A 12,512-nucleotide genomic window follows, 5' to 3' on the forward strand; every position below is an offset into this window, starting at 1 on the left:
CCAGACAGGTTAAGACCACATCAATAGCTGTCCTATCTTTATCTGCTAACCCATGGCTTGTTAAGTCTGAATATTAACTTAATCAGTCATGCACTAGCTGGCTTTGCAAAAAAAAGCAGATATCCAATGTCGAAGCCTGGCAGGATCCAGCATTGAATTTCCAGTTTTAGCGCTGGTGGTGGACAAAAAAAAAACCACTGTCTGCCACCGGCTGAATGTCAAGGGATCATTAACAAAACTGAGTAGGTCTATGGTGACAGGCTTGCAAAAATTAAGGACAGAGACATGTTAAACACACATATACTATACTAACCAGTCTATATATGTATATATGTGTGTGTGTGTGGTATATATTATAAACCAAGCTTCTGATTAAAAAGATGATCTACACATGGTTGAAAGGTTGCCTTCAGGTGCACGGCAATTAGCAAACCAACCATCAGTTCAGCACTCCAGGATGTTACAGCAAGCCCAATGTAGAACTGAGAACTGAAAGTTTTATGACAGCCAGACACACACAGAAGGAAGGGCCAGAGGATGGAAAGAGACTTAAGCCATTTCCAAGGGGCTTCTCTTAATGACATTTTGATAAAGAAATGTTTTTTTCTGTCCATCTCACCTTTCCTTCAGCATGTAACATCTTGTGGACTGTCTCAGCCTATCCCCCTTGAGCTGAGGCTCTGCTTTTCAAATCCTTGTATACAAATATGAAGGGATGAAGTCCTCTTAAGGCCTTCTTTTCCAAGTCTCACCCTGAAACTTGCAGCGACAGCTGGCAAAGGCTTTCTGTTGTTTTGGTAATATTTTTTCAAATTAAATTTATTTGAAGCTCATATGATTATATGTCTTCAGGTGCTATCCACTGCTCCATTTATAAAACGCAGCTTTTTTTCTTTTGGTTTGTGCATGTATTTCTTGGAACACAATGTATGCATCAAGAGTGCAAATATGGCCAAAACGACATTGAAAGAAAGCCAAGATGTGGATTCTTCGTATTGTTATCTGCACGCACAGGACTCCACTGTCATGTTGGGATACACCTTGAGCACCACGTTCTTATTTTCATCAAAAAACAAGATGCTGAGTGAAGACATCTTTTCTGGTACACAGCAGGGCTCAGGGATGCCAGGGACCACACCCACTGCTCGAACTATACTCTGAATGGTGGCATGATTTGATGGCTTCAGCGACTGGAAAAGAACAAAAAAAAACACACACAGAGAAACTTGTTACTGGGTTGGTTCACCGACTGTCATCCAGCACGTCCTTACAGTCAGATAGCCCCAATACTTATGGGGTCCTTTTACTAAGCTGCGAGAAAAAGGGCCCTGCGGTAGTGGTGGGGGCTGTTTTTCTGTGCATCAGAGCCCTTTACCCCACAGTGGGTAAAAAGCCCCTAAAAAAATGGCCAAGTTGCAGGGAGCACTTACCACCACCCATTGAGGTGACAGTAAGGGGAAGGGGAAATGGGACTTATATACCACCTTTCTGAGGTTTTTGCACCTACATTCAAAGCAGTTTACATATATTCAGGTACTTATTTTGTACCAGGGCCAATGGAGGGTCAAGTGACTTGCCCAGAGTCACAAGGAGCTGCAGTGAGAATCGAACTCAGTATCCCAGGATCGCAGTCCACTGCACTAACCACTAGGCTACTCCTGCACTCCATTCCACTCTTGCAGTAACCCGGAGGTAACCGGGTATGCGTGCAGTGATGCCTGGTTACTGCTGGGTTAGTGCTGCACTATAAATTTTTTAAAAATTTCTGGCACACTGGAAATAGCACGCGCTCAAGGCGGAACTACCGACAGCAACCACGTTGGGCCGGCGGTACTTCTAGGTTAGCCCGCATTAGGCTTACAGCCAGTTTGTAAAAGAGCCCCTTAGTACATAAAGCCTGTTGTATCTGGTGACCAGTACTTCCCACCAGAGAGCGATTGATTGTCCTGCCCCATGAGCAGTACCTATATGCAACTAAGACAGCTCCTGGTGCTTTTATATATGAAACCAAAATGAATCTCAACAGCCTACTAGAATCGAGATTCTGGATTTTAAGGTTAATAAGAAAATTAAGGGCCCTTTTACAAAGACGCGCTGAAAAATGGTCTGCGGTAGTGTAGACGCATGTTTTGGGTGCACGCAGAATCATTTTTCAGTGCACCCGTAAAAAATGCCTTTTTAGAATTTTTTCCAAACATGGACGTATGGCAAAATGAAAATTGCAGCGCGTTCATTTTGGGCCTGAGATCTTACCGCCAGCCATTGACTGAGTGGTAAAGTCTCACGCGGTAACTGGGCAGTAATGACCTATGTGCGTCAAATGCCACTTGGCACGCGTCCAATACGCACGTCTGAAAATATTTTTTGGACGTGCATATCCGACGCGTGCCAAATATGAAATTACTGCAAGAGCCACACGGTAGCTGGGTGGTAACTCCACTTTGGTGTGTGTTGGGCAGGCGTACATGCTTACGCGGCTTAGTAAAAGGGCCTCTCAACAAGCAGGCCGATATTCAGAAGGGCATATCTATCTTCTAAAATTCCACAAATTAAGTCCTTTGCTTTCAATGTTCTACCTCGCAGAATGGATGACTTTTGGCCATGTAAGTCAGTATACAGCCAAAAGTTATGTGGATTGAAGCAGGACCAAAGGTTATCTGAATAGTGGTGATATTTGATCAGTATTCAGGTAGCCCATCCATGTAAAGTGAACATATGCATAACTGTCTTAACTTTATATGGTTTGATTATCAGTATAAGCTTAGGACCTTAGTTGTTGCTTGGGATGTGATGACCCCCCACATGCTGTAAATGCCCCCACTGCCAATATGCCCCTATTTTCCCCACCCCCAAAGTTAGGTAAACTACACTTACGACTAGGACTGAATACTCAGCTGAGTGACTTAGAGAGACAACCACATGAGGATACACAGTAATGTATCTTTATATCTTTACGCAGTCATTTATTTTGCTAATTATTGCACTTCAGGTTTCTAAGTTAAAACAAACTTCCTTTTCTATGATCTCAAGCAACTTTTAAAAGGCTGGTACTATCAGCCAAACACAACCACAGAGCCTGATCAGTCGGCGCAGAATGGACCTGTTCTGCTTATTATGTAATGTGCCCTGTTTGTGCCATCTCTTTGCACTGAGACTGAATACTGGAAAAATAAGTATTCAGCAAGATGGGATGCTCCTCAGTACCAGGACCTTAGGGTTCCCTTTAGCTGAGATGTGCCCAGGGGCATAGCCAGAAAACAGATTTTAGGTGGGCCTAGGCAAGAACTGGGTGGGCACCAAGTGTTGTCCCCCCCCCCCCCCCACCAAATAAAATATCTCAGCTGGTGAGAAAGCCTGAATATATGTAAACCGCTTTGAATGTAGTTGCAAAAACCTCAGAAAGGCGGTATATCAAGTCCCATTTCCCTTCCCTTTCAACCTTGGCAATCTGCAGCAGGCATACGCTGAAAACTGAGCATGTACAGGTACCGATAGCGTGGAGACTAGCATTTTTGTTACCATTAGGGGGAAGTCTTCAGCTGGTAGAACTTGGGATCTTCACCAGCTACTACTAAATGTGTGCTACTGTTGGGTGGGCCTGAGCCCTAAATCCACCCAGGCCCATCTGTGGCTATGCCACTGGATGTGCCAGTGAGGGGTGATCTTTTTTTTTTTAATATATATATAAAATCTGATTTTACTACTTCATTTTTAAAACTGATCAAATGACAAAGGCACTCTAAAGAAATTTATTTATTGAGATTTTTCAACTGAAGGGGTAATTATTTATTTTTATTTTATTACATTTGTACCCCGCACTTTCCCACTCATGGCAGGCTCAACGTGGCTTACATGGGGCAATGGAGGGTTAAGTGACTTGCCCAGAGTCACAAGGAGCTGCCTGTGCCTGAAGTGGGAATTGAACTCAGTTCCTCAGGACCAAAGTCTACCACCCTAACCACTAGGCCACTCCTTCAGCTGCCTAGTTTTAGGTGACACAGACATGTGTAAATGCCAGTATTCAAGTCATCAACACACATATATGGACACATAGCCAGAAAATGATCATGTCTGCACATGTGCGGTATTCTGTAGGTACACACCAAGGTAGGTGGTGTTTGGGAAAAGCGTGGGCAGGGCAGAGACCTACGTGTGTAGAATATTAAATCTTATAACCTATGTGTGGTCTTGGGCAATCTAGCGGGGGTCCTTTTACTAAGGCATGCTAACAGATTTAGTGCATGTTAACGATTAGCATGCACTAAATAATAAGGCACCGATAGGAATATAATGGTCATCTAATCATGTAGCACACTAAATCTGTTAGCACACCACAGTAAAAGGACCCCTAGGTGCGAGTATTAACTCCAGTAAATATAGACACCCCCTAATATACATGAAGAAGGAGCAGGTACAAATGCTGGCTCGTTCCCCTGGGCAATTTCAAAGTGAAAGTACACACAGATTCCACTAGGGATGTGTATGCTCTAGCACACCTTTCAAAATTTAGGCAAAAACATAAAAACAGAGCAAAATGAAGGCTGATAAAGAACATATGGAGGCTCATTTTCAAAGCACAAACTTACTAAGTTACATATGTTACTATGAAAGTCTATGTGCTTTGAAAATGAGCACCATGACCTATCCTGTCTGCCCATCCATGCCATCTACTATCCTGTCTTCCCCTTAGAGATATTACATACTTGCTCCAAATTCTCTTAAATTCAGATATGGTTTTTGCCTATACCACCTCCGCAGGGAGGCTGTTCCACGGATATACCACCCTTTCCCTGAAGAAATATTTCCTCAGGTTACTCCTTAGTTTGTACCTTTTGACCTTCATCTTAAGCCCCCTCATTCCAGGGCTTCCTTTCAATTGAAAAAGAATCACTCTTGTGCACTTATGCCACATAGGTATTTAAAAAACAAGAACAACCTCACTAGGGTGAGGTAAACTAATTAAATAACAATCAAAAAGAAGCAATCCCAAGCAATATAATTAGCGCTTCTAGCACTGAAAGATTAATAATAATTTTGTAAGTGTGAAACAAAAATGTTTTTATATGGTAAGGGAGAATTCACTGCAGCAAAGCTTAATTATTTAAACATCTGTATCGCATCTCCCTTCACCCACATTTCTTCCAAATACATATGCATAAAGTGAATTTTGTGTGCATTCTGTTGCATGATAAAACCTGAAACCATTATCCTTATGGATATCTCTAACTTCCACTTTGAAAACTGGTACAAAGCCTGTACATAAAAAAGTACCCATGAACTTTGGAACAGTGTGGAGTGGCCTGAAAACAGTCCCTAGAAGGAGGAGGTTATATGGAAACAAAGATATTCTCAGAGGATAATGCGGAATAAGTGCAATGCCAGAAACACAGATACATGGAATATAGTGACAGATAAGGATCATAAGACCCATCTGCTCTGTCCAGTTTATTTCCTGCCACAGTTAATTCTAAGCTTCTCAACCAAGCATTCTCTGCCTCTAGCCCAGGTTTTCTGAATGTTGCTGCTCTTTTTGCCTCGGCACCTCACCCTGATAAATCCACATTATCAGAAACAATCCAGTATTTCCAGCAGGATGATAAGTAACAAAAAATTTAAAAAGTTAAATGTTAATAACTGCAGTAAAAGCTCTGCATCATGAGCACAATGCTAATGCTAATGCTAATGCTAATGCTGAAACCATCCTGACCATTTTATGATTTCTATTGTCTATAGACAACACCACTGGGTTTCAATTTTAACAGCAGACCTGGATATAACAGCTTCCTCTTCCAAAAAGATGAGAAAAACTGGTGGTGGTGGTGGTGGTGGGGGGGGGGGGGGGGGGGGGGGGGGACAAACAATCTTTAATACCGGAATATTTTTTCTCACTTTAAAATTACACCACAGGAAGGTTTAAATGACATTTTTCATCAACCACCATATCTGAGTTCCTTGGCAGTTCCTTATACCCCCAGCAGAAATTTGAGATGGATGCAGGATTGTGGAATGGTAGTTTCTCAAGTAGTGAAAGCACATTGGGAAGAAGCATAAGAGAGGGCATTTTTCTGGTTAGCCCCTGCCCTCTGGAATGGGCTGCCAAGACACATTAGAGCAGAAGAAAATGTTAAAAAAAAATTAGGGGTCCTTTTACTAACGCTTAGTGTGCACTAACACAATTAATGTGCATTAAATGCTAAGAAGCCTTAGAATTTACCCCAGGATTCTATATATCGCGCCAAGATTTCCGAGTGGAAATCAAAGAGTATTCCATAACAATGCACATAAGCTAATTGGTTAACAAACTATTCAGCGCCGATAACTGGATGTTAACATCCAATTATCAGCACTAATCGGCATAAATTAAAATTTACAAATACTACTTGCATATTCTGTAACGTGGCGCGCGTAAATTCGAAGTTGCAAAGTTGAAAAAGCGGCATAGCCATGGGCATGGAATGTGCGGGTTGTGAGTGTATCTAAAATCTATGCATGTTGTTATAGAATACACCTGTTCCGCACCTAATTTAGGCATCAGGATTTACACCAGGTTTTTCTTAGCGTAATTGGCCGCGACTACATTTAGTCACATGGACTGTCACTCGGTGTATTCTATAAACTGCATAGAAATGTAGGCTTATTCTATAAAGTATGCCTAAATGAAGGCATACTTTATAAAATACACTTAAGCGAATTTCAGCGTCAAATTTCTAGCTGTGATATATAGAATCTAGTCCTTAATGCATGATAATTCCATTAGCACGCACTAAGCTATAGTAAAAGGGCCCTTTAAAGTGATATCCCAATGGACAGTGAAGGAAAGGCATATTAGCAGTTCTGTAAACATCGATCTAGCAATTAGATTAACTGTAATTTGGATTTTTATATTAGATTCTAGATATTATTTCATGTTATGATATATGTGTTTGATTTGGTTCTTGTAAGAATATAATAGGTAAGAAATCGCCAATAAGAAAACAGTTTTGGAGACTACCTTGAAACAGCATTAAGCGAAACATGGATCTATGTCGGTGACATCGGGTCTCCACCATGTATTGTCAACTGTGGCTGAAAAGCTAAGTACTAACTTGAACAGGCAGCTCCTTGTGACTCTGGGCAAGTCACTTAACCCTCCATTGCCCCATGTAAGCCACATTGAGCCTGCCATGAGTGGGAAAGTGCGGGGTACAAATGTAACAAAAAAAAAAAAGTTTAAAGATAAAAATACGTGTGGAAAACTTAAGATAAATAATATAAGTGACTATTATAATGAAGAAATAAGTAAAAATCGAACATTTGGATTGATGAAGTTTGCGGCACTGCCTCTTGAAATATGCTTGGCTCATAAAAACCATTAGCCATTATAGAGGCAGGTACGCTGATCTGAGGATCCTATTAAAGCGCTTTGATCATTTAGACCGCCGTGATATAACAAGGATGTGCTTTTTGTGAAGTTGAGTATAGTGTGAATGATGCAAAATAAAAATTGGCATGTGTCCATTTTGGGTCCGAGACCTTACCGCCAGCCATTGACTTAGTGGTAAGGTCTCATGTGTTAACCAGGTGGTAATCGCCTACACGCGTAGAATAACGCCCAGTTTCCGCTGCACGCAGGAAAATAAAAATTATTTTCTGGCGCATGTATTGGACACACGTAAAAAACAAAATTACTACCCAGGCCTCGCAGTAGCCGGGCGGTAACTCCAAATTGATGCGCATTGGGCATGCGTAGGCGCACGTGGCTTAGTAAAAGGGCCCCATAGTGAATGGAAGGCGTTTCATCAGAAATGGGTCTGACTATGACTATAATTACACCATATATATTTCTTACGTTAAAATGAAATCCTCAAGGAGCAGTTGCAACGCATTGAGAAGAAGAATGCTGAGATCTACAAGCTTGCGTCGGAGCAGTTCCACACCGCTGCCACAAATGCTGAGTTACGCATCAAGAAAAGAAACTTTGAGCCTGTTTGCATGGGCTTCCAATCTGAAATCCTGAAGTGCTACCAACAGCATAGACAGGAAATGCTGAACTGCTCTGACTTGGCGAAGGAGTACAAGCGATGTGTGAGAGCAGCTCAGAAGGATCTGTTAGTTAACCATGGATAAACCCCAAGCACTGACAATGAGGCACCGAGGATTTGGAGACTAGGTGGAAATTCAGCTTTTGTGCATGACTGACCCTTTCTGATAAGGACAAGCGAAGGGGAAAAACTATCTGTACTCGATCTATACCTCTGCATGGACTGGTATCTACAATATGGGGGGGGGGGGGGGCTGCCATTATTAAAATGTTTACTACAAAAAAAAAAAAAAAATGAAATCCAGAGACATAGAAATCTAACTGCTTAAGGAACCCATGCCCTGTATACACTTAAAACCAGTTAACAACCACATTAGTGGCATAAAAAGAACCAAAAGGTCCAGCCAAACTGTGCTAATAAACAGATGGGTGTAAGAGCAAGTTCCAGATGTCTCCGAATAGCGGCTTCTCCCGGAAAGGAGGAGACAAATAAACTGAATTGCAGCAATTACAATATAAACATGAAATTATTTAAGATGTAACATTATAGAACAAATACACCACAGGATATTATTATTAGCTTGTTAATCAAAATGAGGTGACATAAATATTAAGCTGATATCCTGATATATGATGAATATAAAAGCAGAGGAACCACAATATACTCATTCGGCCATTCCTATGGTAGCTTGTTGTTTGAGGAAGTTTTTTACGGCCTCAGGTGATATAAGGGACCTCATGGTGTTATTAATGGTAACAGTCATTTTGGCCAGGTATTGAAGGCCGAACCGCATATTAAGATCTTTCTAATGTGGTCTCATAAGCAGGAATTGTTTTCTTTTCAGTGCCATTGATTTGTCTAAGTTCGGCACCTTTCAAAATTTTCCAGCCATCATGAAGCAATGATGTAGATGGACAAACCACTGTCAGGATCTGCAATACATGATGGAAGCAAAGAAGTTTAGCCACTATAGGCAGTGGGTAGTTCATGCCAGCTCTAATTTTGAATGGTGTCCTGTGAGCAATCTCCAGAGGAATATCTGGATTGATTTTTAGTAGCGCTGGAAGCCATTTTCCCAGGAGCTGGGAAGTATCTGTGCCTTCCAAGCCCTCTTTAAGGCCAATGATTCATATGTTATTCCTCCTGCTCCCGTTAGATAGGTCTTCAATTTGAGAATCAAGTTGTTGGAGGCACATGTCTGTTTTGTTTTTGATATCGACAGTGTTCTTGCACTGAGGTGTCCAGTCTGGATTCTAATTGTTCAATCCTTTGTTGAAAGTCGGCAATGGAGCCATTGAGTAGTGCAATGTCATTTTCGAGCTCACAAGTAGTCTCGAACTGTTCATTCTGCAGATCTCTCATTGACCTTATTTCTTCTACCAGGGAATCAGATGCAGGTGTGGCTGATTTTCCGTGCGCCATCTTCTCCGGCGTTTGCAGCTCTTGCTCCAGACTCTTGGACCCCGCAGGCAGTAAAGGCTTCATTCGTGCCTGAGTTCAGTATAAGTATACAGGACTTAATCTAAACGTTTGCTGCAATAAGTCAATGTTTTTCAAAAGATAAGGGGAAAGACGATTTTCTATGTGACCGTCTAGAACGTGGCACACTTGCGCCCCCTGCAGCAGTCTGCTGTCATAGTTAAATAGTACTTGAATGTGTGTGTGTCCCGCACGTAACAGCGCTGTGAAGTTGTTGTCTTGGAACAAAAAAGCATGTTGTGGATGCATGCCCACGGCACCCATACATTTGAAAAAAAAAGCTACATATGGCTTTCATATACGCACGTATAAACAATAAACCCCTTGAGGCATGAAAGTTGGCGTGGAACTCCACTAAAAGAAACTTTCACGGCCCGGGTGGTTTATTGATTATATGCGTGTATGAAAGACGTGTAGCAGTGGAACACTGTGGACGCATGTCCATAACTTACGCTGTTCTAGGCATGTGCATAAGAATCACAAGAAGTGGAGGAACAGAAATCTCTACGACCATAGCAGATGAACCAAAGATTAGGGTAAAGAGAAATGGCCATTTCTCTTTACTCTACTCTTTGGTTCGTCTGGGTATGTGCATAGCATCGACACTTGGCAAGTGACTGTCCTACGCATGCACAGCTTAGTGGTTGGCTGTTCTAGGCATTCGCTGGTGCTTTTCTCTACCATGCTGCTTGCTGTAAATTGTGAGCATCTCATTTGCATGAGATTTCCTTTGAGCATCGCTTGCTGTTTCAAACTCGCTAACCTTTACAGGTATCTAAAAGCAGTGGGTTTTTATGGGGACTTCAGTGCCTGACTTTACTAATATCCAGATAAGTTCTGGGGCTGCCCTGGCTCCGCATGTGCTCTGCCCAACACTAACCGCATGGTAACGAGGTAGTCTGTAAGGCCATCCAGAGGCATTTTCCAAAGGGTGCCTCTGAATACCCAGTTCAGCAGAAGCTGTTATCCAGATAATTGTCTTTGAACATTCAACCATTAGATTGTAACCCTTCTGGGGTCAGGGAGGTACCAACTCTACCTGATTGTAACTCACCTTGAGTTAGATTTGTAAATCTATAATCCAAAGCATAAGGTCATGGCAATCAGGGAGCACACACATGTCTATGGAGGGGCAAGTAGCTCAGAGGCCCCTGAAAAGGCAGAAGATCGAAAGGACCAATTTCACAATGTCTAATGCGTTTGTAGGTTAAACTCATTCAACAGCTTACAACTGGGAATCAGAGAGTTAAAAACGCTCATATGGGCATGGACAGATGCACAAAAGGAACACAAGAAAAAAAAATGACAACATTTATTTATAGAGCGAGGCCATATTTCAGCCTGCACACCCTTTACAGTAGTTGGCCACAGTTGATCTTAATTACATGTTGCTTAGCTGTTTTCCTTCATGCGCAGATGTTCCTAGGGCAGGATGAGAAATACCTCATCTTGAACTCTCCTCAATCACGCTGTTAGTGGGAATTAGATTTTTAGCACACAAGTTTAGCTAAATATGTATTCAGTTTCTTGCAATGAGATCCTGGACAGTATGCACTGACTTGCTTTAAGGCAGTGGCCATTCTTTGTTGTTGTTTTTTTTATAGGCAGTATATAATCATAAAACAGACCACATCCTGTGTGTCATCGCTCATAATGCGATGGTGAATGCACAAAAATAAACACCCCTGCAGCCATTTGTTTTCCAGATATGATTCCATATATTTACAGTGGAGGAACTTCTGAAAACAGTCATTCAAGTTGTCAGCATTTCTAAGAGGCCCTATTATTCCTTCTTCAAACATTAAACAGAAAAAAAGAAAGAAAAAAAACTCCTCTTTAAAGCATCAGTGGACCTGGACATACTGACTAACTTTTGTATACACTCATGTGCGGGCATTCTTCACTCAATACAAATAGTGGAATGTGTTATGCGACTGATCACTTGGTCCATCTATGCCATTTTCTTCAGCTGCACAGGTTCAGAAAAACGTTCCTAACTTTCAACTTACAGGCTTCTGTTTAAATATTTTATTGGTTTTGTTATAAAGAGAGAATAACAACATGTGACAACGACAAACAATGTTAAACAATGCAAACTATAGCACACTGCAAATCTTCAGGTACGTTAACAGGGGCACATAGAAGAAAAAGGAAGACGAAAGGGAGGGAAGAAAAAAAAAAACTTACAGGCTTAGCTTTAAAAATTAATCACCCCCCAATATTCAAAACTATTTATCCAGCCAGGAACGTTACAGCGCGGATATTCAGCAGGCGATAACTGGTTATTTATTTATTTAATACATTTATAGCCCACCTATCAAAACATCTAAACGGGGTACAATGAAACACTCATAAAATAACACATAAAACATTACAATAAAACATGCAAACACCCAAGGCCCAAAACACCCTCCCCTCAAGAAAATGCTTTACAAAACAACCAGGTTTTCAACTGCTTCCCAATCTGGGACACAGAAGAAAGCTGGCGCATGGCCACAGGAAAGGAATTCCACAAACGCAGGCCAGCAACCACAGAAACTCAATTGCGAATTTCCTCCAAATGCACCTGATAAAACGAAGGGACAACCAATAAATCCAAATCTTGAGACCGCAACACCCTTGTAGGACAATAGACCTGCACTGGCTAGCCACTAACCAGCTATATCACGTGACATAACCAGTTAGGCTCAGATATTCAGCGCCAAACTGGCTATGTTGAGCAGTAACAATAGGCCGCTTAAACAGCAGGCCTATCTTTCACTGCTAAAAAGTTAATCAGTTAGTACTGAACATTGGCATAGCCATTTAACGGCCAAAATAAACCTGGATATTCAATAACATTCGTCGGATATGGCCTGGCAATGAATATCCGGGTTTAACACCGGCAGCGGACAGCAAACTTGCTACCAGAGACACACAAACATTCTAAACATTAGCACACAATGTAGCCTGCCATGAGTGGGAAAGCGCGGGGTACAAATGTAACAAAAAAATAAATTAAATAAACGTAAA

The 12,512-nt window shown here is 41.6% G+C and overlaps 1 protein-coding gene across 1 annotated transcript in view; it reads right to left on the bottom strand.

The window, feature by feature from the left end:
- Positions 1-421: 421 nt before the first annotated feature.
- BMP3 (bone morphogenetic protein 3) overlaps positions 422-12,512 on the bottom strand; it is a 66,599-nt gene continuing 54,508 nt past the window's right edge. The window contains exon 3 of the mRNA XM_030190586.1: positions 422-1,190. Coding sequence (XP_030046446.1) covers positions 999-1,190 — 192 coding nt within the window. The 3' untranslated portion in view covers positions 422-998. The remainder of the gene's footprint in view (positions 1,191-12,512) is intronic.

Source organism: Microcaecilia unicolor, chromosome 2, assembly GCF_901765095.1.
Source record: "Microcaecilia unicolor chromosome 2, aMicUni1.1, whole genome shotgun sequence".
Classification (NCBI taxonomy): Eukaryota; Metazoa; Chordata; class Amphibia; order Gymnophiona; family Siphonopidae; genus Microcaecilia; species Microcaecilia unicolor.